The following is a 26,087-nucleotide window of genomic DNA, read 5'->3' as shown; positions in this document are numbered from 1 at the left end:
TACTAGAGGAATCAGTCTGGGAATCAGAAGGTCGCCGGTTCTTCTACCCTCAACTCAACCAGTATACTGTATGTGTTGAAGTGTCCTTGAGCAAGACACTATACAGTACAGTAGCCCTCGACAGCTTCCTCATATGTGCTCATCAATGACCATATCGGTATCAGCAGCCATTAGCTGGGTGAGGCTGTAAAAACAATGTCCCCTCCCCTATGGGTCCTGAAAAGACATTTTATGTGTTCTTATATCCTGCCACCTTCTGATGATCATAAACGGCTCCTTAACCCTATGTATGAACATGTGTGCTCGGCTGCTCGCACGCCCGCATGAACACAAAAAAGATAGAGATAGAGAGTGAGAGAGATAGACACACACACACACACACACACACACACACACACACACACACACAGACACACACGTGACACGCGTACGTGCATACACACGCACTCAGAGAGGAGCTCACTCACTCCCTTCTCTTCGCAGTAACCCCATTGTTGTTTTATGCAAACCGTCTAGAGCTGGATAGGACACACGCACAGTCTTATGCAAATAGGCCTGTGTGTCTGTGTGTGTGTGTTTGTGTAACCTGTACTGTAAAGGGTTGCAGCGTTCCTCCACTTAAAACCCTCACTGAGCAAAATGCAGATGAGCCTCCGTGGAGTCTCCCATCACACTTCTTTCTTGTTTTTTTTTTTTTTTCAGATCTCCATATTAGCATCCTTTTTAAATAAACCCGAAGAGAGACAATCCCAGAGATAAGCGAGCGGTTCTGTTCAACTCGGGTGAGTCACACATGTACACTCTAAAAATGTAATTTATAATATATCCAGAAATAAGGTTACATATTAGTCATAAAATCCTCAATGTACACATACTGTACATATACACAGTAGCCTTGGATGTCTATAAGTGGAACCTTCCGGTTTCATTCATAGACACCGGCGCTACTGTGTATAAAGTTACATACAGAGTGGCAGGTTTTGCAACTGTGACAAGTGGCAAAATGGCAAGTTTGCCACTTTGGGAGCTACAATTATATAGTCACCATCTCTGTGACAGTGCCTGGAAGGTGACTTATGGGAGCCTGTGACTGTGAGAGGTCAGGAACAGAGTGGACGGGCAACTTGTCCACTCTGTGTGTGTGTGTGTGTGTGTGTGTGTGTGTGTGTGTGTGTGTGTGTGTGTGTGTGTGTGTGTGTGTGTGTGTGTGTGTGTGTGTGTGTGTGTGTGTGCGTGTGCGTGTGTGTGCGTGCCAGTGTGTGTGTGTGTGTGTGTGTGTGTGTGTGTGTGTGTGTGTGTGTGTGTGTGTGTGTGTGTGTGTGGTATGCTGATGGGGGGTACCGCATTAGAATGAGCTCCAGATCATGTTCCTGGCTGATCAGAGTGCCGCACAGTTACAATCCTTTAGGAAAATCAGCCATATTTATCATTACAGATATTAAGATGAGCAGCACAGAGGCAGCGGAGCACTCAGAGAGTACCGTCCGGCAAGCAGGTGAGCGATAGCATTTCAATCTGCTTTCCTTTCTCTACACCTGTGAAGACAGTTTAACCACTTAAACCCTCTCGTCTAGAGTTGTATAGTAAACTGGACCCGAGTTGGCTATATCTCTACTAATGGACTGCTATTTTCCCCCTGGATACAAATCTCTTAAAGCCGAGTCTGTGGCGCGTTGTGAGTTTGTAGATCTGCTATTTTTTGCATATTTCCCCAGAATATCTATATGCTGCGTGGGGTTCAAGTGGTTAACTTCATAGAGACATATATTTTACAGAACATTGTGGTCTAGATGGAGGTTTAATTCTTTAAATCTTTAGTAATGTTGAGGGTGAACGCTGACTTTTCTTCTGCACAGACAGCAAGCTTTTTGTTTTGTAGTAAGTACAATTATGTGGTTTGTTCTTCTGTTAATGAACATTATATACAAACATCTTATCATCTGCCGGGCCTTAATTCACTGTAAAATCCTGAGTGCTTATTTAAGTTTTTACAAATGGAACCATATGGATTATTTAATTTGTACACTATCAGTCCTACAAGTGGATACATTGACACAGAGGATTTTCTGTGGAGACATGGAGATTGTTCGCACGATTTTCAAAGATTAACAGATTAGAGAATTCAGTCAAATAGCCTACAATAGTGTGAATAGTGAGAATATCACACATACTGTACACAGTATAATTTAAAGCAATGTTCCAGTTCTCCAACAACATAATTTTTTGTTCTATGAAAACTATTAGCCTATCATACTTTTAGTAATCTAAATCTAAAATATATAATTAAAAATTATATAATAAATAAATAAAAATCCCCTATGCTTATGTAGCCCCTTTTCAGAAGGGGAATTTTAATGCAATCGTTGCCATTTGTCCAACATGACAGTATATTACCATTTGGACATTCATTTACGAATAAAAAAAACCCACAAAAAGGAAATAAGTGGAGATAAGAGGTTTCATGCCCGACAGCAACAACATGTTAGCAGTGTGTCAGTTGGTATGTGTCGTACCAGGATGTCGCCTGGGGCTGTTTGCAAACCAAACGTTCCGTGGCCTGAGGCCGGCCGCCGAGACAAACCAGTCTGCCAAATACGGAACCCGGCTGGGAAAATGTGGAACTTTAGATTCGGAAAGAGCTTGTGCACGCGTGAGAGAAGTGGATGTTTTGTTTTGATTGTCTGTTTTCTATATAGACCTCGAATTGAAATGCCAAACGTGTGTTTGTACATCCGTCTCTGTGGCTCACATGCAACCTTGCTCAGTATGACATTCCCCCTGCAACATGCTCTAACCCACTGTTTGTATATTTGAAAAAGAGAAAATGTATTTCTTAAATGAGAAGGTTTTCAATCTAAAAGTAATTTTTTACGTGATCATTGGCTAATTCCATGAATCACCACAACTTTATTTATAAAAAACCCTTTACTTGAGAACTTTACAAAGTGCAGTGACACTGGAAAACAATATATCAAGTGAAATGGAATAGCAAATAAAGACATCACTAAAATATCTTGGGAGAAAAGTCTGCTGAGGCTAGAGAAATATATTGAAATTATAATGTTATATAATTATATTATAATTCTTATTTTACACTCATTCACTTTCACAGTGTAGTAGAGTCCAGCCCAGTAGCAGTGGTTCTCAAAGTGGGGTCCAGGGACCCTCAGCTAGGGGTCCTTGAGGGGTATCCGGAGAACTCGCCAGTTTACCAACTCGCCGCAATTTAGTGAATTTTAGTTTTACTTCACCTTCATTTAAATTGCATTGAATTGAGAGAGAGAGAGAGAGAGATAGAGAGAGAGAGAGAGAGAGAGAGAGAGAGAGAGAGAGAGGATAGTTGTTTAGAGTTAGCACTTGAGAAAGTAGGAATGCTAAAAGTTTAAACACCAAAGTACCGAAACATGTAATATAGTAAACAATATCCTGACATAGGTAGGCCTACTTATTATTGGTATTCACATACTCACCTTTTTATCATTATCTCTAGCTGACAATTTAATTGCACAAAATAATTTGATCACTTTGGAAATTAACTATAACATCTGTGGGTTTGACATATACCACACTGATGAAGACAGCATGTTTGCATAACAATGAAGAATGTTCGCCGCGGCGACTTGGTAAACTGGCGAGTTCTCCGGTATCCCCTTGAGGAGGTTCCAGGGGGTCCCCGGCTAGATGAGTTAATGTGGCATCAAAATCACTTTAACCTCTTTGACTCTACAGTATATACAACGTCTATTCGAAAATATCAGATCTACAATTTGAATAGAACACTAATCTTCTATGGGGGTCCCCTGGCACAAAACATTTTCAGGTGGGGGTCCGTAACATGAAGAAGTTTTAGAACCACTGCAATATAAACGCATGCTTTACATGCATGCTTTTGTATGAACTCCAAAGTCACGTGTGGTGTGCATGTGTGTGTGTGTGTGTGTGTGTGTGTTATACTACATCATCAACACAACAGGCCAAGTTAAGAGCCTATAAAAAGAAGAGGTTGCCAAGGCTACAAGCTTATTTGCATGTCGTGATCATTTCCATAATGGAAGTTTTGGCTCGCTCTGCCGGTGTGTGTGTGTGTGTGTGTGTGTGCGTGCGTGCGTGTGTGTGTGTGTGTGTGTGTGTGTGGTACAGGTGCTGGTTGGTCAGTTTTCATAGTATGGCTCCCACTAGGCACGATGCCCAGCCCAGACACCCCCAGGTTCATTTGACATTCAAATCATGCAAGATTATACCTCTGAAAAGCAGACCTTTGAACTCCCATCTTCTCCTATACTGTTCTCTCCTGCATTTCACGTCCAGCTTCTAACTACCACTTTTACCATACTGTGCGTAGTAGTAAATATTTGTCAATGCATACATTTTTGATTATTACAAAGATCATGATGATGTAACAAAACAATCATCAAATTAAAACAATTTATAATCAAAAGATAGAATAGAATAGATCTGTATTGTCATTGCAACATGTAGAACGAAATTAAAAGTGCCAACCGATTGATCAATGCATCAAATCCCTAAGATAATATACTGTAAATATGCTAAAAATCTATAAATAAGCAGAACCATACATCCTTCTGTTCTCACAAGCACATTGCACATTGCACTTGAAATGTATTGTAGCAAGACAAGAGATTATGTTTTAGTATAGCATTGAGTGTGATTATCGTTGTGGGATAGAAACAGTTCGAAGTCGGTTTGTCCTTAATTTGATTGCGCTCTATTGTCTACCTGATGGCAACAGTTCTTTATTGTCTACCTGATGGCAACAGTCCTTTATTGTCTACCTGATGGCAACAGTTCTTTATTGTCTACCTGATGGCAACAGTTCTTTATTGTCTACCTGATGGCAACAGTTCTTTATTGTCCAGAGTGCTGGAGTCAATGGAATCGGTTAATTTGGGAAAAGTGAAACATTTACTTCCTCCTTTCCTGCGGCAATGGCCAATGCCCGTGGGCGGCAAGTTTCAGAACGAACAACCCACCGAGACAAGGACGCACCCCACCCATCTTTTATATGATGATGATGTCAGAGAGCCCCGCCTCTATTGGGCCGTGTCGTCTATGCTGGTCTTCCTCTTTCTCTTCCTGATGGTTGTCATGGCCCCCAGCTCCCAGCGGAGGTCGTGCGGCAGCTCCGACTGCTCCAGGCGGTGCTGGATGACCACCGCCTTGCACAGTGTCTTCAGGCTCGGCCGCAGGTCCAGGATGTACATGTGGTCGGACTTGGCCACGCGACTGTTTCCCCCGAAGACGACCACGCGGTCGGAAACCTTGCAGCAGACCACCTTGGAGATGCGCCGCGGGCCTTTCCCCCTCGGCTCCATCTCCCGCCAGGAGCTCGTGTCGGGGCTGAACCTCCACAGGTCGTTGGGCGTCTGGCCCAGGATGTGGCCGCCGAATATGTACAGCTCGCCGCCGTGGGCCACGGCCGAGTGGCAGCGGCCGCCCCCCGGGCGCTGCTGCGCCGACGGCATGCTCAGCCAGCAGTTGGTCTCCGTGTCAAACACGCGCATGTTGTTGTCCTGGTCCTCGTGGCCCAGGACCACGTGGCCGCCGAACACGTACATACGCGTGCCGATCATGGTCGCCGAGTGGCACTCGAGGAAGTGGCCCGGGGTGCCCCGCGTGTTGATTAGTGACCAGGCCACCGACCAGGTCATGGCGGCGGCTTCCAGCCGGTAGATGTCGTTGTTGCACTGCGTCACGCTGTTGCACCCGCCGTAGATGTACATGATCTTCTGGTCGGAGACGCAGGCCGAGTGGTAGAGCTTGCCCTGCGGCACGGTGCCCGAGACGGCCGGCTTGAACCAGCGGCGCGCGTCCACGTCGAACGCGTACAGCACGTTGCAGTAGCCGCCCGTGTGCTTCACGCCGCCCCACACATAGATGACGTTGTCTATGAGCTCGGCCGAGTGGCCGTATCGCCTGGACGGGACATCCAGGGATGATCGCTCCCCTCCTCGTCCTCCTCCTACTCCCCCCACCGTCGCGGCCGTCTCCATCGCTGCCGCCGGGTACAGCTTGGTCCAGCGCATGGACACCGTGTTGAGGACACTTATCACGATCTGCACGTCGGCGTCGCTCTGGTACAGCTTGCTGGTGTAGTGCAGCGAGTACACCTTGTCGCCGACCGCCACGGCGATGGCCTGTTGCTTGTGGCAATCCGTCTTCCGTTGGATGTTCTTGTTCACCGTCCACTGCATCTATCTATCGATGTGTGTGTCTGTCTCCAAACACTCTATATCTATATATGTCTGCATTTGGTCGGTCACTCAACATAATATAGTCGTCCTCAACCACTGAAACGCCTTATGTATGAGCTGGTCTGAGGTCGCGTGCAACGCAAACCGTTGTACACACACGTGCCTGGCGACGCCGATTTGTGCGGACCGTGCTCTCATCTGTGCTTTACCTTAAAACTCGGGTGCTCGTATCCATGCTTTCCTTTATGGTTTTGTCAAGACAATGTCGCAATCACTATACTGCCTCTAGGCTAATTTGTTTTCACGCGTGCTTTTTCACATTTGGCTTTTTAACGGAAGTGAATGTGACTTGCATTGCTCTGCTTAACCAAGCCAAGGGTCATGAAGCACGTGAAGTCTGTGAACCAGAGCAGAACTTTGTCTGAAAATAGGGCCTCTCTCTCTTTCTCTCTCTCTCTCTCTCTCTCTGTGTGAGGCAGGAGAGCAAGGTGCTGCTCTGCACTGTCAATGGTTCATCCTCCACTGCTAGAGATCATAAACTCTGCTGCCACAGTATAGACCGATTCCGTACCGGTTTCATGGTCGCAGCCTACGTATTTCCTGTAGGCGGACTCGACATAGCTGCGGGAGTAAAACCCTCACCAGGCGCACCTCTTCCACTACAGTGAACGGCAGAGTGACTGATGTTAGTTTGCCTCAAACTTTACTCCTTTACCTGCTTTTTTACTAACACTAACATTACAAAGATGCCCAGAACATCGAGATGAACCTGTGTAGTTTATGGCTGCTCCAACAGTAGTGGCAACATAAAAAAAAAAAAAAAACGGAATGTCTAATATCCACCGCTGTGGCGGAGACCAGAGCCATTGAGTAATGGTTGAGACAAAGCAGTGAAAGATACATAACGCAAGTCTTACCCAATACCAAATCTTTCTGTTTATTAACACAAGGCTGCTGTACTTTATACCTCATACTTTAAATGCTTAGTATGAGGTATAAAATACAGCAGCCTTGTGTTCATAAAACAGAAAGATTGGGTATTGGGAAATTACGTATCTTTCAGGACCCTTCACTGCTTTGTCTCAACCATTACTCAATGGCTCTGGTCTCCGCCACCGAGGTGGATATTAGACATTCCGTTTTTTTTTTTTTTTTTTTATGTTGCCACTACTGTTGGAGCAGCCATAAACTACACAGGTTCATCTCGATGTTCTGGGCATTTTTGTAATGTTAGTGTTAGTAAAAAAGCAGGTAAAGGAGTAAAGTTTGAGGCAAACTAAAATCAGTCACTCTGCCGTTCACTGTAGTGGAAGAGGTGCGCCTGGTGAGGGTTTTACTCCCGCAGCTATGTCGAGTCCGCCTACAGGAAATACGTAGGCTGCAACCATGAAACCGGTACGGAATCGGTCTATAGACACTCACGTCCCACTCAGGCCTAGAGGTTGTCAGCAGTACTGTATACTTATACCGCTGTCTCCTGTGTGTCGGGAATGTCTACCTGATGGCAACAGTTCTTTATTGTCTACCTGATGGCAACAGTTCTTTATTGTCTACCTGATGGCAACAGTTCTTTATTGTCTACCTGATGGCAACAGTTCTTTATTGTCTACCTGATGGCAACAGTTCTTTATTGTCTACCTGATGGCAACAGTTCTTTATTGTCTACCTGATGGCAACAGTTCTTTATTGTCTACCTGATGGCAACAGTTCTTTATTGTCTACCTGATGGCAACAGTTCTTTATTGTCTACCTGATGGCAACAGTTCTTTATTGTCTACCTGATGGCAACAGTTCTTTATTGTCTACCTGATGGCAACAGTTCTTTATTGTCTACCTGATGGCAACAGTTCTTTATTGTCTACCTGATGGCAACAGTTCCAACACGGAGTGACCAGGGTCCAGAAAAGATTCATTATTTTCACTAATTTGGGAGACATAAATTTTCTCTTTTGGGTCTTGAGCTAAAAGGTTTGGGAACCACTGTGTCATTTGTGCTTCGAGCAATACCCTAATAGGCTATACAGTAGTAGAAGTGAAATGTCTTACATACAGACATACAGTACCATACAGTAATTAAAAAATGTATAGTATTTAGTATTCACATCAATATTTACTGACGGAACCTAACAAACATAAAAGTACACAGTTTGCAGAATGTCTCATTTCACAATTCTTTAAAACATTTGTCATTTTTCAGAAAAAGCAGGTCTACATCCAAACGACGTTAAGCGACATTAAACTCACTTTGCCAAGTCACTTTTCCACTCGATTTGCCATTCTCTTTATGCATGCGCATACAATCTATACGCTATGATGCCATGTGTTGTGAGCTTTTAGATATGCTACTTTCCATTCATTTTAAATGAAAGTTGTTATGGTGGAAGTATTTAAATTGAAATTAACGACAATAAAAAAAAGCGCAGTTCTATACATACTGGTATGTAAATATATTACATTAATAATAATAATAATAATAATAAACTTTATTTGTATAGCACTTTTCATACATAAAATGCAGCTCAAAGTGCTTCACAGGGCAGGACACAAAAATAAAATACAATAAAACACAAGTAGTTAAAATGATAGAACAATAGCAGAGAACAAAACCGAATATAAGAACATAAAATAAATAAAAACACATAAAAAAAATAAAACTCAACTAAAAGCAAGGGTGAAGAGGTGAGTCTTGAGTTGAGATTTAAAAATGTCTACAGAGGGTGCGTGTCTGAGCTCGAATGGGAGTTTATTCCAGGCTGTTGGGCCATAGAAGCAAAAAGCTGCCTCACCGTACTTTTTTGTGCACATTCTTTTAGGCACTTCAAGTAGGCCAGCGTTGGAGGACCTGAGGGGGCGGCTAGGGACATATCTAGGTAGGCAGTCACGGAGGTACGGAGGTGCGAGACCATTGAGAGCTTTATAGACAAGTAACAGAATTTTAAAGTCAATCCTGAAAACAACCGGAAGCCAGTGCAGTGATACATTGAAACAAAGTTGTGGGATTAGAAAAACAAAAACAATTGCACTATGCAAGTTGGGAGTAGATCATAACTGATTCCCACCCTATGCAAGTTCTATGGGGTTTAGTCAACAACGAGGCCATTGCACCGCAAGCCCATTTCTGTCATAATATACAGTAAATACCTGTGTTGTGTTGCCAAGTCTGCTTTATTCTTATTTGGGCTTGTTTTTCTGTAAATATTGGTAGCCTACAGTAGTTGTGGGTTGCAGTTTTCGGGCTTGCTTCTATAGTGTAGTTGCTTATTTGGGCTTTCTTCCTAATGTTGTTCAAACCATTGGTTCTCAAGCCTGTAAATTTGTCCGCAGACCTCCATCTGTGTTGTGCCACTGCTCGCTCGCTCACTCACTCACTCACACATACACTCGAGCTGTCGTTCATACAGAACCAAGGCCCGGCCCGGGCCTTAATTTACAGGCCTGTTGAGAACTCTACCGCTGGGTTCTGTATGAACTGAGTTACAGGGGGCGAGAAGCGTGCACTAACTGCATTTTACTGTGGGTGGAAACAATTCAAGGCCAACATGTGGCACAGGACTATAGAGCAGCGCAGTCCCTCCCCCTTTCAGAACAAGGAACGGCCCAGGAAATGAAATGCAATGCATTCTGACCATAGGATTTTCTTTAAGTATTTATTTAAAGACGGTTACGCCGCGGACAAAGCCAACTCGGATCGTGACAAATCATGACAATGAACACAATGTTTTGGGCCGATCAAATAATTTATAAGAAGAAAAACGAAACAAATAGTGTTGTCTCCTGCCTTTATTTTCTTATTTCTAATGATTTGATCGGCCCAAAATATTGTGTTTATTGTCATGATTTGTCACGATCCGAGTTGGCTTTGTCCGCGGCGTAACCGTCTTTAAATAAATACTTAAAGAAAATCCTATGGTCAGAATGCATTGCATTTCATTTCCTGGGCCGTTCGTTGTTCTGAAAGGGGGAGGGACTGGTACCCTGTGTTTTGGTTAAAAACTGAAAACCAGAGGAAAGTAAACAAAAGGGGGGTTGGGAATTATGTAGGGAGTGCAAGTCTTAAAAGGTGGGTTTTGAGTGTGGCTTTGAACGTGGTGAGGGTGGGGGCAGCTCTGCATGTTTGTGGGAACGGGAGTCTGGGACTGGCAGTGGGAATTTCTAGTAGGTTGGCAGTGTCCGACCTGAGGGAGCGGGAGGGGACATGCGGCTTTGGATACATTCAGAGAGGTACCAGTACGGGGGGCCTGGAAAGTGAAAGTAGTCTTTCTCTTGACCAGAGCTTTCATCTGTGCTTTGTCTTGTGTAAATAGCCTGCTTCTGTAGATTCAACAACACATGTGTTCAACGGCAAAAAGGGAGTATGATGAACTTGTGACCAGTAAACGTTATCTCGTTATCACGTTATCTAAAGCAGCCAAAGCTATTAGAGTCTTTCTGAAATACATTCAAACGCCTGTCGAAATAAACAGAGCAGACACATTAAACCCAGAGTGTTAATTTAACACTTTTAAAATGTTCTGGTGTCCAACACCAAATTGTTTCACCATAGTTGAAAATAAATAAATAAAAAGAGGTCAAAAGTAACTAGAACAGCAATACAATGTGTTGCCATTTTTGTCATGCTATATAAGTGATTTAAGGGTCCCAGTTTGGGTTTTGGAAAATATGGTCACACACTAATCGTCAAGGCATAGCTGGAATGCTTGAGGATAAGACGATGACTTGATGAATGATCTTATTGAATCCTACTGAATTGTTTTGAATTGTATTCATGTGTGCTACTGTATGAAATATCTTTACACGTATGTCCCTTTTTCACACAGATTTAGAACACAATGGAATTGACTTCACCCGACAAGTAAGTAACATTATGCTGAAAGTTATGCCCAAAGCTTACACAGTGTTCACACTGTAGTGTTCCCAACTGAAATATAGGGAAAATAATTCCACGCGTGTTGTAGACTGTATAGCCTACTAATTATTGCTATAGTCTGTTTGTGAATACAATTGGAGAAAAAACAGGATACGTGATAAACAATTGAAATTGGAATGAAAATAATAATAAATGAGTAGACAAAAGTTTAGCTAAGAAAATATAAATTTGAAGCTGATTAATGGGTTCCTGATTGGATGACCTTCGTCCACCTGAAAATGTATTTTCTGTTTATTAAAGAGCTGGAGAGATGGGGAGACTCCTGTTACTGAACACTCTATAAGGGGGTGCGTGACGAATACTGGACTACTCGCCCCGGTGCTTGCCCGTTTTTCCTCCCGGAATTTTCCCCAGGGGATAACTTTGTAATATGCTATTGGCTGTTTGTATTCTTTTTGGAAAAATATAAAAAGATACTCCTGTGGAAAGGCTATATTATTTGACTTATATTGAACCTATAAACAATTTAGTATTATTTAGTACAGTATATGTAAGGTTTTTCCCCCTCAAATGGTACCTCGTCAGATAATCCCCACATATCCTACAACAACTTCTGTGAACAGACTTCACTGTAGTAGCTTTTCATAAATTATATTTGTACTTAGGCTGTCTGCTGTCATGAAAGTTTATAGTTAGAGAAATTCAAAGTCCAACCGTCTGCTGTCCAGCCTCTCCCACCCCTCACTGGGGAAAATTCTGTGAGGAAAACAGAAACGGGGCGAGTAGTCTTGTTACCTGCGTGACATAAAAAGGGTAATGGCGGTTTTATGGTGTTATTTAGCACAAACGGCAAAATCTGGTAAAACCACTGTTGTAAGGAGATGTATAGAGCAGCTGCATGTCTCTTAGTGCAGTGAAGTTCTGTGTGATTATTTGCCATAATCATATTCATTTTTTTATTATTTTCGGCCAAATATAACGGGACTGAGCGTTGGGGCGTGTGTCAGCTATAGGTAACAGGGGTGCACGGCCAAAAAACGTTTGGGGACCGCTGCTCTATATACTAGCAAAGCCAGAATGTCAGAATATAGGCCAGGACTTGTTTTGATTTAACAAAATATAGGACTTTATTAAGTTAAATCTTTACATTTACATTACATACATAAAACATAATGGCTACAGAAATACTTGACTTGATGCTATTTTAAGTGGTCATTAAGTATCAGTTGTACATTTTCTGATGAGACTGTGTAGTGTCCGAAGTGGGGTGGAAGCGGTCCATGTCTGTGCTTTGGCTTGTGTAAATAGCTACAGTAGGTGATGTAGATTCAACACTAGTGTGTGTTCAACAGCAAAAAAGGGAGTGTGTGATGAGCTCGAAATGATTGAGGCACTACACTTGACTGTCTCTCTGCACGTGATTACCCTCTTACTGTAAGTTGCTATGGATAAGAACAGCAGCTAAATGCCTAAATTGGAAATGACTTGTGACGATCATCTCCAAGTAAAGCAGATGTAGCTACAGTGACAGTATTTCTGAAAAGCTACACTCCCGCTGTTCACTCCCAAAGTAAACAGAACATTTAAAGCGTCTATAATAATTATACTTTTAATGACTTTTTTATTTTTTTGAAAAATGACTAACCAATCAGGAAGTAGACAGGCAAATTGACCAATGACAAAGCTTCTAGGAAAATCTTTGAATGCAGATTGCGGCCGCTATAGATGTGTCACAGACACATTTTTGGCGGGGAGCGTTTTATCCATTGCTGGCTGTCTGAATACAAAAAATATAATTCAATTTTTTACGTATTATTGCTTATAGCAGTTTTAGAAACGGAAATGAATGGAATCCCTAAAACATTCTTTGGGAAATGCTCAGCAGTAATGACTATGTCAACTTGTCGAGTCGTAGCACTGAACATTTCAGGTATAGTCTTTATTCCATTATTCAATTGTGTATTTATCTACTGTAGCATCTAGCCTAAAGCAGGTTCATGTCTCACACTCATGATTAATCATGTCACCTGAGCCAACCCTCACTTCAAAGCAACGTCAGTAGAAAGACCTGTTAGAAAGGTTGATAGACTAATAGACCACAGTATTTCCCTTTTCTTTCTTTTTTTCTTTACATTATCAAAGATATACTGAGTGATTTCTGGCACCAAATAAGGACAGAGGGATGTAAATAATGTCCATACAAAGTACTAGTAGCCACACATCACACCTGTTGAATTAAGTGAACACAAAGATTTGAACAAATCAAATGGATTTGTCATTTACGTGTCCCTGTCGCAGTGAATTCTCCACACACTTCCACTATATATAATATGAGCATTTGTTTTTATTTTGACGGAGTATATACTGCACATACTGTACATTAAATTTGTCCTGAGTTATATCCTAACTATTAGCAGTGGGCTGGTGCCTTTAATGAGATATGTAGTATTCTGGTTTCTGTATTACTGGAGTTGGTGGTTTAAAGAGGTGCTACAGTAGTCCTATCGGCCTAATGTATTGTGTTAAGCATGCATGCATTTAGCAGCATTAACAAGTTAAGACCAATTAACTTGACAATACTTATTGAACATGGTTTATTTCTAGTTGGGAAATAAAAGGATAATTTAATTGGGATATTTTCTGTCTAAAGATGTCCATAGATAGCTTGCACTGCAATATGAAAAGCCGATTGTTCGGTTTTGACAGTCAACCCAGAACCTCAGGTGAAACTGACTTTCTGGCATGTCCATGTCCGCGGGACAATCCAGTGGTTGTTTATTTTTCCACATTGTTGACGTCTAATTAATACGTATCGTCAATAGTTCAGAGCTATTTAGATAGTTCCTCAAATAGTCTTCTTGGCTTTGAACGGCTCTTCTGTCATTCCTGTCCTTAACTTACCACAGGTTCAGGGGATGGGAGGGGGTATTTGCATACTGCCCTGCCCGAGGGGAGGGTGAGGGCTTTTGTTTAAAAAGTCGAGCGAATGGTCCCAGGGTATTGAATATGTGCACACTTTGTTTCTCCTCTTATTAGGGTTAAATAAAACTAAGCTGAAAAAACTAGACTTAAAAAACGAAACAAGAACAAAAATGCAAAGTAACTGAAACAATGTTGTATATATGTACAAAAATGCATAGCCACAACTATATAAAGACAATATCTTTTGTTTTAAACTTTGTCAGTTTGTAAAAAAGTGTCAACAAGCCTCCGGGGGGGGGGGGGGGGGGGGGGTTGGGGGGGAGAAGGTTCATGCAGTTTATTTCAACTAGACCTGTACGTGCCCGTCGGCAACTGGCCTACTTGGGAACGACTTGGGAACCAATAATACAGCACCCATTTAAACTATCTGTGTCCCTTTTGTGCCCATACTGTATATGGAGATCTCTGTAGTATGCAATATGCGTTGTCATAGGCACCCATTTTAACTGTCTGTGTGATCTCTGTATCTGCCTGTCGGCCTGTGTCTGAAGAGTGCAAGCTGACTGTGAAAAGTGTACTGGTTAAGTAATCAATTGTCAGGTTGGGGGTTGCCATGGCAATCAATTGGCTGAGGCAGAGGCTGGAAATTGCACAGGTGAGGGGACTTGGCCTATAGGCCCACTGGCAGAACCTGACCAGAGCCTTTTGTGGTGGTTCTGGACAACCGTGGGTCTGACCGACTCGATACCGGGCACTACACTCCCTGCGGTGGTGTGGAATGTGTGTGTCGAAGTTGAAGTCGGTGGGACAAACGGTTCTCGAGTTACGTGCATTACAACCGTGCATGCATGCACACACACACACGCACACGCACACACACACACACACACTCAGACAGAGACGTGGCACATTTATAGTTAGACTAGAGGACAATATCTCACTCCATGTCTTTGGAATTACTAGACCTGTACGTGCCCGTCGGCCACCGGCCTACTTGAGAACGATGCAACTTGGGAACCTAATAATACCCGTTGTGCTCACATGTTTTGGGAGGCCGATGCGGCTAATGTGACCCTTATTGCTCTCTGACCTGGCCGTGCCAGACAACAAAACAATGTATTTTCAACTTAAGAAGGTGTAGATAGATGCTTCAAACATGTTGACACTGACAGCGTGACTGTAGCCCTATAAGGACTGAACTGACAAAAACAAGACCTTCATGCACTTGGCTACCTTTTCCCATTACATCTCCACAAAACCAGACCAAAACAGGACGAAGGAGCTGGACTCTCTTCTTGGGGAAATAAGATTGCTTCTGAATGCTGTGGAGGGTGCTCAATTGCATCAGAATATTGCCCCTCTGCTTCATGCTCTAACAAACCTTCCGGTCTATACATCTCCAGTGTTTTGTTTCAGAAATGTTAGTTCTGCTTGTGGATGCTGCTATATTTCTCAAAAACTTGTGTGTGTGTGTGTGTGTGTGTGTGTGTGTGTGTGTGTGTGTGTGTGTGTGTGTGTGTGTGTGTGTGTGTGTGTGTGTGTGCGTGCGTGTGTGTGTGCCTGTCTTTGGTGTCTCAGATAAAGACAGAGGACTTGAACGACTCACCCCATTCCACCTCGTCACTCAAGACATGTCACCTGACGCAGAGCTCATTGCTGCCTCTGCCTGGACAGCTGACTGGGGTAAAGGCGTAAAGCTAACCTCGCCTCGCCTCAGCTAACCTCGTCTCTGTTCCAAAAGTGCCCTGTGAACCGGTCTGGAACGGATGATATCGCTACGTCATGTTGTAGTCATTGTTTTGTAGTCATCAGGCAGGAACAATCAAACAGAACTTTATTTTCCCTCAAACCGGAAGAATAAGAATAAAAGCTCTCGTAGCCTGTAGCTTTTATTGAGAGAAATCGGTTCTGGAAGATTGATGACTAGTACAAAACAATACTGTCTATGACACACTGTCTGTGATGTCAGAACAAGCCAGCTCCGTATATGGAGATCTAGGGGTGATCACCAGGTGTGATCAATTAGTTAATTTGGGCCCTGTCCAGAGCCCAGGCAGAGGCTTTTGTACTGGACAACGGTGTATACTGTACCACCAACTCAAGGCCGGGCACTGAACTCCCTGTGGTGGTGTGGAACGTGTGTCAAATATGAAGCTAGCCAGATAGATGCCATATGCTTCAATTAGATTGTTATGGCACTTTGTACAATGTTACAATGTAGACTAGTATCTGTTGTTGTGTTGCCAGCAGGAGTTGCCGTCGTTTCACCAGCAGTTGGTTCTAATGCCTCCATCACACCTCTCATCCTCCTCCCCCTTCCTGCTGTCACAGTCACAGAGCAGTCACCAAGGTACATGCACACACACACACACACACACACACACACACACACACACACACACACACGCACGCACGCATGCACCCATGCACGCCAAACATGTCACACCAGCTCCTTCTGTTGGTTTAACCTAGTTTTGCAACAGACACATGAACAAACTTTGAATGGAGAAAATATATTAAAAGCAGTTGGATGGGAGTCTGATCTATTGATTGTCTTTAAAAGGGCACTTCACCCATTTTTCAACCATACCTTCGTATAATTGGTTCTCGCTAATAATGCTGCTCATACTACGATGCCACAATCGCAGTCTACTACACACTCTGTGTCTCACTGGCGGGCTCACTGGACTGTGGGCAGTTCAGAAACCTGCCAACAATGACATCATCCATGGGGATTACTCTTCTTGGAAAGCATGCTGAAATGGACCCCATTGTTCATAAAATAAAATATTATATTTTCAAAGCTGCCTATTGATGATGTCTCTGGTAGGCAGGTTTTCCGAACTGCCCACAGCCCTCCTCTGAGACACAGAGCGAGTAGACAGAGAAAATGAATGGTAAGGTAAGGTAAATGTATTTATTAAGCTCCTTTCAAAACAAATGTTACAAGGTGCTGTACAATAAATAACATGAAATGATACAAGAGCATATAGGGCAACAATAAAATGGGTTACAACAAAGCAGCATAAAACAATACATCTAAATAAATTGTAGCGTACATAAATAAATAATATTACAAACCATAAGGTTTACAAAACATGCAGTTTTAGCAGCTTTTTAAAGGCATCGATTGACTCTGCATTTTTTAGGGACGGACAGTGGTGAGTCATTCCAGAGAGTATAGGGGCTCTGCGCCCTCGCTACGTATACACGCCGATGTGCCAAAAAGTGCCAAGCCGACCCCTCAAAATAACAGCACAAATAAATGCGAGTGGGGCAACCCAACGCAAAACCTTTTGTTTTCAGCCTTGTTTTACATGAAGGCCTTCGTTTGACCTAAGTAATCTCACATTGAACTTGACATGGTCAAGAACGGCTTCTATTTGTTAAAGCCTGTGTTTCCTTTGTAGCGCTACTTCAACAGAACCTGCTGTCCCTCCCCAGCCAGAGTCAATCTGGTCTTCTACAACACCAGCCTGGACTGGCTCTGGCTCCACAGGTAAACGCCACTTTAGCCTAATCACTTACAGTATATATATAGGGCATTCGCACACCACAAGGGGTGCACGCACCACAGTTTGGGAACCCCCTGTGCTACGGCATGCAAGTATAAACCTGGCATTAAAGGGGATTATTCTTTATTAGGCCTATTTAGACCTCAAACGATGTTAACGTCCACATCAGACCTGTGTCTCTTGTTTCAGGCCATGAGTCGCTCAGGTCTGGCAGGCCAGTCGATGGACAACCACATGGACATGTCCCACCTGCAGATACCCAAACACATGACGGGACCGCAGCAGGAAGAGCCCAGTGACCTGGAGGAGCTAGAGCTGTTCGCCAAGGCCTTCAAACAGAGACGCATCAAACTGGGATTCACTCAGGTCCGTTTTAGTGGCTGTTTGTTTCGCGACTAATATTAGTAGTTCTAGAGTGAACATTTGAGATGTGAAATTATCCTTGTCTATTTGCATGGTTTATCAAAGTGTGGTTCCCAGCTAAATGTGTTAATGTAGCATGATTTAACCAATTTAACCCTATACATCGGCTATATTAACGCTATATGCATTGAAACATTTATTTTACAACACAAATCTTGCATGGCCCTGGCACAAAATATTTTCTGATGGGGGTCTGACTGCAAATACATATTAATTTGGGTGTCTTTGACATGATTTCTTTGTTCAGTTCACCCCAGCCAATGAACTGAATGACACAGCTGTCCCTGGAGGAGTAAATATCACATCCATTCTGTAGTAGTAGATCACTATAATATTAGTCAGTCAAACCAAACCCAATCATCAAATCCTCTCCTCAAAATAATGACTTCTACTCTCAGTAGTACCCAACATGCAGTGGCAGGAAGTAGGCCTACTTTGGTGAATCCTCGGTTTGTGGCCATGCAGGTGTTAAATGAAATCCCGCTGATCAATGGCAAAATGAGTTTACACAAGCTATACCGACCTTAAAAATCTGTTTCATAATATAATTCCTATTATTCAACTATAAAAAACGTGTGTGTGTGCGTGCGTGCGTGCGTGCGTGCGTGCGTGCGTGTGTGTGTGTGTGCGTGTGTGCGTGTATCTTCAAACAGGGAGATGTAGGCCTTGCGATGGGGAAACTGTATGGTAATGACTTCAGCCAGACCACAATCTCCCGCTTTGAGGCTCTCAACCTCAGCTTCAAGAACATGTGCAAGCTGAAGCCTCTGCTGGAGAAATGGCTCAGTGATGCAGGTATACTGTACAACATAATGAAATGGATTAGTTTGTAGCCTCGGTCCCAGGCTTACTTATCTGCGAAAAGAAAAGCCTGGTCACAACCTAAGGCAGAGAAGCTATCGGCGGTTGTATCCTCCGGAACAGCCGTCAAATGTATTTCCCCCGGATACGATATTTTCCCGACCAATCACAACACTTGTTTCATTCGCGGAGAATGTAAACTGATTTGTAAAGCATCAACGATTTCACTTCCGCTAAATTCCCGCAACTTCCGCTGTCTTTTCAGCTTAGGTCTTGCCCAGGGTGATTAGTTTGGGGTTCAAATGATGGATGGGTTTAATAGTTTTCCGATAATATCTTGTTCAAACGAGATAATATCTGGTTCAAACAAGATAAGGTCTGTAGTATTGGGCTTGGATAAATAAAATAAATAAATAAATAAATAATAATAATAATTCAACTGAATCCCCCCGTGAGTACAGTTAGCAATGGTAATTGGTAACACGAATGCTGACCGAATAAGCCCGGTTAATGCTAAAAGATTGCTGAAATAACAGGAAACTACTATGAATGATTAAAGTCCATTTTGTCTTTCATGTTAGAAAACTCGCCCAATGATTCGATGAACAACTCTGCCAGCCTGCCACCATTAATGGAAGGTTACGGACGCAAGAGAAAGAAGAGGACGAGTATTGAAACCAACATCAAGCTGACACTGGAGAAGCGCTTTCTCGATGTGAGTCAATTAATTAATTCTGACCTGAGATCAGATTCATACGAAGGTTTCCACTGGACACACACTGGTCTGATTAACCCATTCTGACCTGAGATCAGATTCTAAAAATGTCAGTCGTTCTTCGATTTTTCAAAAATAGCAGACCTACAAGCTCGTAGCACGCCACTCAGTGGCGCGCTATGCGCTTGTAGATCTGCTATTTTTCAATAGCTAAAGCACAACATGATGCTGACACCAAAATGGGTTCCCGTTCAGAATGGGTTAATTCATTCTGTTTGACGGTGTCATAACTTTCACACGGATGTCAGGCTTCCTTGTACAAGAGAGCACAGGGGCAAGAAATCCCTTTGGGGTTTTTACCTTTCAAGACGGGTTGCTATGTACAGTACTATATAGCAACATACTTTTTTGCATAAATATTTGAAGTTTGGTCAGGTCAGGATTTAGAAGGCTTTTTTTTAGAATCGGCTTCAGTCCTAAATGGGTTATTAACTGAAAAATAAGAAATACATGTAGGCTACAACATTATAGCCTACATCTGTACCATGTATAGGCAAAATGTTCAACATTTTATTATGCTTTAAGTAGCATGTGAGGTGTCAAATTAGGGGGTTTGACAGCCATAGCCGTCATCACAAATGTGATTAGGTCAGCACATTTGGGAAAGTGGCTATGGATGAATTTAGCACAAGGAGTGTTTTTCGTGCAAAACTAATGCTTGGAATGGATTCAGAACTAAAAGTTGAAACGTGGATATACAAGTTGTTTGCCCAACAGCAACCATATAATATAAATTATTTGATAAAGTATACTGTAATTGTCAAAATCCCATCATTGTAACATCCTGCAATGTTAATTTCATACTGCAGTCATCTCTTTTCTATCTATGAAAGAACAATTTATACTTCTTAAGATGTTAAATGGTGGTCGTACAACAGAGAATAACGTAAGCAGAACATGCCTCAAATATAACAGTGAACAGACTGAATTGAGTGAAGAAGAAGGGAATGGCCACCCAAGATATAGCCTACTGTTCTCCTGTCTTTTCTATATTTTAACCAAGAATCTGGAACAATGTTTGGGTCCAGCAAATATGTGCATATCCTACCTTTTTTCAAATTGAATTGACGCACGTGAGACAAATAGTTTTTTCTATGTATTAATTGTTCCCAGAACCCCAAGCCCAACTCAGAGGAGATAACACTGATCTCAGAGCAGCTGGCCATGGAGAAGGAGGTGGTACGAGTGTGGTTCTGTAACCGTCGACAGAAAGAGAAGAGGATCTACTGCCCGGTGGCCAACCTGCCCATGAAATCACACAGCTTCAACTCCAGAATGGTCAGTTCCATTGCACGTCATTCATTATATGTTTAAGTTATATTCATATATTGTCAATACGTTACCATTGCACCACTGCACAGTGCTACTACTGCAATGCTACTACTAACGAGTTACATTTACTTAATTAACTTTTTGAATAAATTGTAGCCTACTTGTTAGAGTAGTTTTAATGCAACATACTTTAAACTAAGTATGTTTGTGAATTTGTTTTAACTTTTACTCGCTTTGGGTCACATGTACAGTGAAGGAGTAAAAGTAAAGGTTTAAGTAATATAAGGGACAATTTGATTGATGAACTCAGTATTGACTTGAGTATTCTTTTTCACTAGATACTGTCTTACTCTTACCCAAGTAATTATTTGGATCGCTTACTTCTACTTGATTGTCGATTCATTATTATTTTACGGTAACAATACTTTAATTTGAGTGCAATTCTTCTCTACATTCTGTATCCTGTATGGGTTTCCTCTCTGTTTGGATTAAATTAGTATCCTTAACTGAAAATATACTTTCTGTTTACTAGCAGTAGCATGTTGGAGAGACCCCTGTGTGAACACAGTACAGCAATGATTACTATCTGAATACAGAACTGTAACATATACAGTAACAATACTTTAAGCATCTTTAAGCATTATAAAATAATAGAAAATCTTGTAGAAATTGTCTGCATTTGACAGTTTGTATTACTGTAAATTGCAATGATTGGAGCAGGCCACATTTCCAAGCACCTTGCAATCTTTACACACCATAGAACATCATGGTTCAAACATTTTCATGTCAAGGACGCCCCAATTGATTATGTATTTGGCCGCAGACCCCCAGAAAGATGCTGTACAGGGACCCCCATAAGAGAATACTACACGTTGTGAACTTGTAGATTGCCTACTTTTGATATAGCCTAAAATGGGACTTAATTTAAACTGTAACTCAGTGTTGCCGAAGATCCCTTGGAACCCCATTACAGATATCCTAGCAGTCCCCAGAGCCCACTTTGAGAACCACTCTCATAGAGGAGTGTGTTATTTTTAACCGAATAGCAGAAAACTGCTGCTCCAATTTACAATTTACAATTTAGGCATTTAGCAGACGCTCTTAATCCAGAGCGATTTACATTAAGCAAGAACAAAAAGCATGGGAATACATCACATAAAAGCATTTATCATGAAACATGCGTAAGCTAAGAAAGTAACAGTGGAATATCTATATAATGAAACTATACATATAAACTATACATATATACTACTATGCTATACATATGTACTATGACGTGCTATGACTACATACAATGCAATTATAGTGCTGTCTACATAACATGCTATAAGTCTGTATCAAATGCTATCTAAGTCTACAGAAATGCTATCTAAGGGGGTAGGGTAAGTGCTCCTGGTGCTACCTAAGTGCTCCTGGAGATACTTTGATAATAAAACAGTATATTAGTTGTTACATAATGATATTGTCATGTGATATTACGTATTGTCATGCACACTTTCATGTTGTTTCAGGCCACGACATCCAGGTCCTACAGTCCTTCAGGAGGAGGCAAGTGCCTTTAGCTCATTTGTCAGTAATACTGCACAGCGATATCCTGAGTGTTCCTTTAACCACTTGAACCCTATAGCAGTGGCCCCCAAACTTTTTCATGTCAAGGACCCCCAAAATGACACTCATTAGCCCGCGGACGCCCATTTGAGGAATATATGCCAAGGACCCCCATAAGAGAATATCTTTATGGCTCTAGCAGTGAATCTCAACCATTTTCATTTCAAGGGCCCCCGGTTTGACCTGAATTAGGCTACGGGCCCATATTTAATGGCATTTCTATCTCTGGGACCCCAATTAATTTGTTCCCTCCAACGCGTCATCAGTGCCCATACCCGAGGTGGGGTTGGCGAAAGGGCCTTTCTGTGTGGAGTTTGCATATTCTCCCCGTGTCAGGCGGGGCGCCTGATGGAGGGGAAAGGAAGGAACTGGTCGGAATAACGTGTTCCTTCCACGTGTTTCCACGTCTTCTGTCAACAAATGCTTGCACAAAAGGAAAACGTCGACCTCTGCTCTATATTTACAGTGTCTTGAAACAAAGTGTTGTGATTTGGCATTATAATAAAATGTCATTGAATTGAATATGCATGGGACTGGGCACTAGCCTATGGCACACTAGGCCCAAATCACACCAAGTCAGAACACCATCACCAGAATAGCATTTTGATGAAGTTAGTCCCCGTTTCCTGTCAAACTACTGTACTATCAATAAATGTATAAAAGCCCTAAAACAAAGATATGTTTTGAGAGGCACCAGACTTGAATAACAATCATGAATAGGCCAATATGTAATAACAGAAAATTATTCCCATTATGAAAAAAAGAAAACAAAAAAAAGGTGTGTTTCAAGGAATGAAATACTATCAAAGTAAGAATGATAAAGAATGACAAAGGCACCTGCGTGTAAAAAAAGAATACACGTGTGCTTTAGCCTCATGTTGTTTCTTGTTTCTCGTTTGCGGTATGTGTACACAGTGACAGGATCACTGTGAACTGAGTTTCATATTTGTTCTCGCTCTCTTCTAGTGTCATCCAGTTCATCTCCTAACAGTGCAAGCCGCGGAGCCTCGCCTAACACCCTGTCCTTAGCTTCCAATACGCTCTCCTCTCAGGTCAACCAAACCTACAGCTCACCACCAGGGTAGGAGATTCCCTGCACACCACTGACACATATAGGTGGAAAATTACTGTAAAGTGATTTAGTAACTCGTTGTAGTTAATGGTTATTACTCTCAAAAAGCAACTTTTTAAATAAAAGTAACTTGTTAGTTGTTACTTTTCAATGAATGAAGGCATAATATTGACATGATACTGACCATGATACTGACATGATACTGACCATGTTACTGACATGATACTGACCATGATACTGAATCATGATACTGACCATGATACTGACATAATACTGACCATGATACTTTAACGGCATACAATTCCGTTGTATACATTGCTCCTCAGTGTTGATCAAAACAGATATCTCAAATTTCTCAATGGAATCATCATACCTAATACAGTACATCTCTGTATGAGTTGCCAGCTACTTGTACAGGTTGGTAGAGCCGGTGCATGATCACTTGTTCAGCAGGGAGTGCAACTGGGAGGATAGCATGCGTTAAGTCCTGGTGACACTAATGATAATGAATGGAGTCAGTGAAAAGAAGTGGTTATCGACTACATCAGAGGAACCACAATGTCTACAGTACCTCTCCAAACCAATCAGTAGGGCAGTGACCGGTATACATGGGGGCATACTAATAATAATAATAATAATAATAATAATGATAAAATCAAGCAAAGTTGCCTTTCAAGTTTCAATGATATTTGGCTTACTGGTTGATGTTAATGCTTATCATGGCCTTTTGGCTAACTGGGTACAAATTAACTGTTATAGCTTCATAGCATTATACTTCTGGGCGGGAACCCCTATTTGTATCTTACCCCCTCAGGCCGGGCACCCATATTTGGGTTCTGTACAGTATTCAAAAATGTAAAAAAATACTATTTATCAATATTTGAAGTTTTTCAGAAACCTTAGGTCAGGATTTAGAGGCGTTTTTAGAATCGGCCTTAGGCCTGAATGGGTTAAGAGAACTAAGATATTGTGTTTGTCTTTCAGGTCTTGGTACCGCGCATGGAACCCGACAACATATCACCATTGAGACACCTTTTGTGCCCTCCAAAATGCAGAGAAAGAGAGACCCATGTACTGTATTGTATGAATCTTTTGAAATGGAACGCACAGATGTATTATTTGGGAAGGATGCACAGCACATTGAAGGATCTAATGGGAAAAAACAACAACAACAACAAAACACCTTTTCTAAGTGCAGTTAATATTTGAGAAGGACTTCGTAAGCAAGCTGGACAGTCAGTGGAATAAAACGTGTTCGTAAATCATGGCATACATTTTCTAAGACCTTCTTTCTGAGGTTGAAGTCATGGATTCATTTTTTCCTCAACACCTCTGATTTTTCTTTTTTGTTTTAACTCACTGTTGTTTTAACAACTCACTGTAATGACTGTATCATAGACACCACACACGTAGTGTAGACCTCCTGTGTTCATCATTATGCTGATGTTTATGCAGTGCCTGAAATAGTTATATGTCTATGTATGTATTTTCATGAAATGATTATGTTTAATGTGGGTATAAGAAGTTGTCTGGCCATTAAACATACTGAGATTTGAGTAATTTGGCTACACTCTCAATAAAATCAAATCAAACCCAGGCTGTTTGAGGTTTATATCAAATTTGGCACATTCAAATTGAGCCATATTGATATCCAAACACGGTTACCAAGTTTGTTTTTAGATTTCTTAGGGGGGCTTTTATGCCTATATAATAGATAGACAGTAGGGTGACAGTAAATGGGGAGAGAGAGATGGGGAGTGACACGCAGCAAAGGCCGTCAGTATCGCGGCATCGCGCTGTCAGGCTAGCCTAGGTACCCGGACTGCTACGCCAGCGGTCTGGGCCAGAATCTACAACCCTATATACTGTGTACGTTGTTATAAATCAGTGATTTAGAAGTTCACACGTCACCCTTTGAGCCTATAAATCTGTGATTTGTTTGCCGCACTATGTAACTTTCCTCTCCCTGGAATTGAACCCGGTTTCCTGAACATGTGCTGACATTTTCACCATTGAGCTATAGAGTATGTAGCTGTAGAGTATTAACATACTCTACCATATAGATTGGACAAAATTACATTTTATTCATAAAAACGTTTAAAAAGGGTACCTTTGAAAAACAAAGAAGAGGTCCTGCACACTGTCAGACACTTGCCAAAAAAAATTGCTCTTTATTAGGTCAAAGTCAAAGTCGTACGATTAGTCACACACGTTACCGCAGTGAAATTTGTTCTCCGCATTTGACCCATCTCTTGGAGCGGTGAGCCGCAGCGTGTGCCACGCTCGGGAATCATTAGTTGATTTGACCCCCAATCCAACCCATTGACGCTGAGTGCCAAGCAGCGATGCATTGGGTCTTTGGTAGGCTTATAACCCGCCCGGGGATCGAACCCCCGACCTCCCAGTTTCAGGGCGCTCTGACGTTTTGGTCGCTTAGACGCTAAGCGACCAAAACGTCAGACAGTGGCCTAGTGGGTAGAGTGAAGGTCTACTCTAAGCCTTAGAGTAGACCTTCATCAGTATGTCCTGATGAAGGTCTAATTGAACGAAACGCAAAAACGCAAGTATCTGACCTCTCTTATTTGTAGATACCCTTTTTAATATACAGTATGCTCTATTG

General features: G+C 42.1%; 1 protein-coding gene across 5 annotated transcripts; it reads left to right on the top strand.

Moving 5' to 3' along the window:
* The first annotated feature begins 640 nt into the window (after nt 1-640).
* On the top strand, nt 641-24,812 carry pou2f3 (POU class 2 homeobox 3). 5 transcript variants are annotated; one of them, XM_083781627.1, is made up of 13 exons: nt 641-782; nt 1,436-1,495; nt 11,030-11,068; nt 15,590-15,684; nt 16,252-16,351; nt 17,412-17,500; nt 17,706-17,882; nt 18,593-18,734; nt 19,322-19,455; nt 20,629-20,793; nt 22,299-22,335; nt 23,362-23,476; nt 24,452-24,812. In XM_083781627.1, the coding sequence occupies exons 2-13, from the start codon at nt 1,444-1,446 to the stop codon at nt 24,492-24,494; spliced, it is 1,188 nt and encodes a 395-aa protein (XP_083637753.1). In that variant the 5' UTR covers nt 641-782; nt 1,436-1,443; the 3' UTR covers nt 24,495-24,812. The 5 variants fall into 5 exon arrangements, with proteins under 5 accessions (XP_083637753.1, XP_083637752.1, XP_083637755.1 ...); XM_083781626.1 differs by having other exon boundaries at nt 16,249-16,351; XM_083781629.1 differs by lacking the exon at nt 641-782 and having other exon boundaries at nt 1,443-1,495; nt 17,686-17,882.
* Nucleotides 24,813-26,087: the final 1,275 nt, after the last annotated feature.

This window comes from Protomyctophum parallelum, assembly GCF_964188405.1.
Source record: "Protomyctophum parallelum genome assembly, chromosome: 1".
NCBI lineage: Eukaryota > Metazoa > Chordata > Actinopteri > Myctophiformes > Myctophidae > Protomyctophum > Protomyctophum parallelum.
Note: the sequence above shows the minus strand (reverse complement) of the source record. Positions and strands in the feature narration are given on the sequence as shown.

What these genes read in the sequence shown, in the direction of transcription:
- pou2f3 (XM_083781626.1), top strand. Translation starts at nt 1,444, where the DNA reads ATGAGCAGCACAGAGGCAGCGGAGCACTCAGAGAGTACCGTCCGGCAA. An exon ending in TGCCTGGACAGCTGACTGGG is followed by an intron (nt 15,685 to 16,248) that starts GTAAAGGCGTAA and finishes TTGTGTTGCCAG; the next exon opens with CAGGAGTTGCCGTCGTTTCA. An exon ending in ACCTACAGCTCACCACCAGG is followed by an intron (nt 23,477 to 24,451) that starts GTAGGAGATTCC and finishes TTTGTCTTTCAG; the next exon opens with GTCTTGGTACCGCGCATGGA.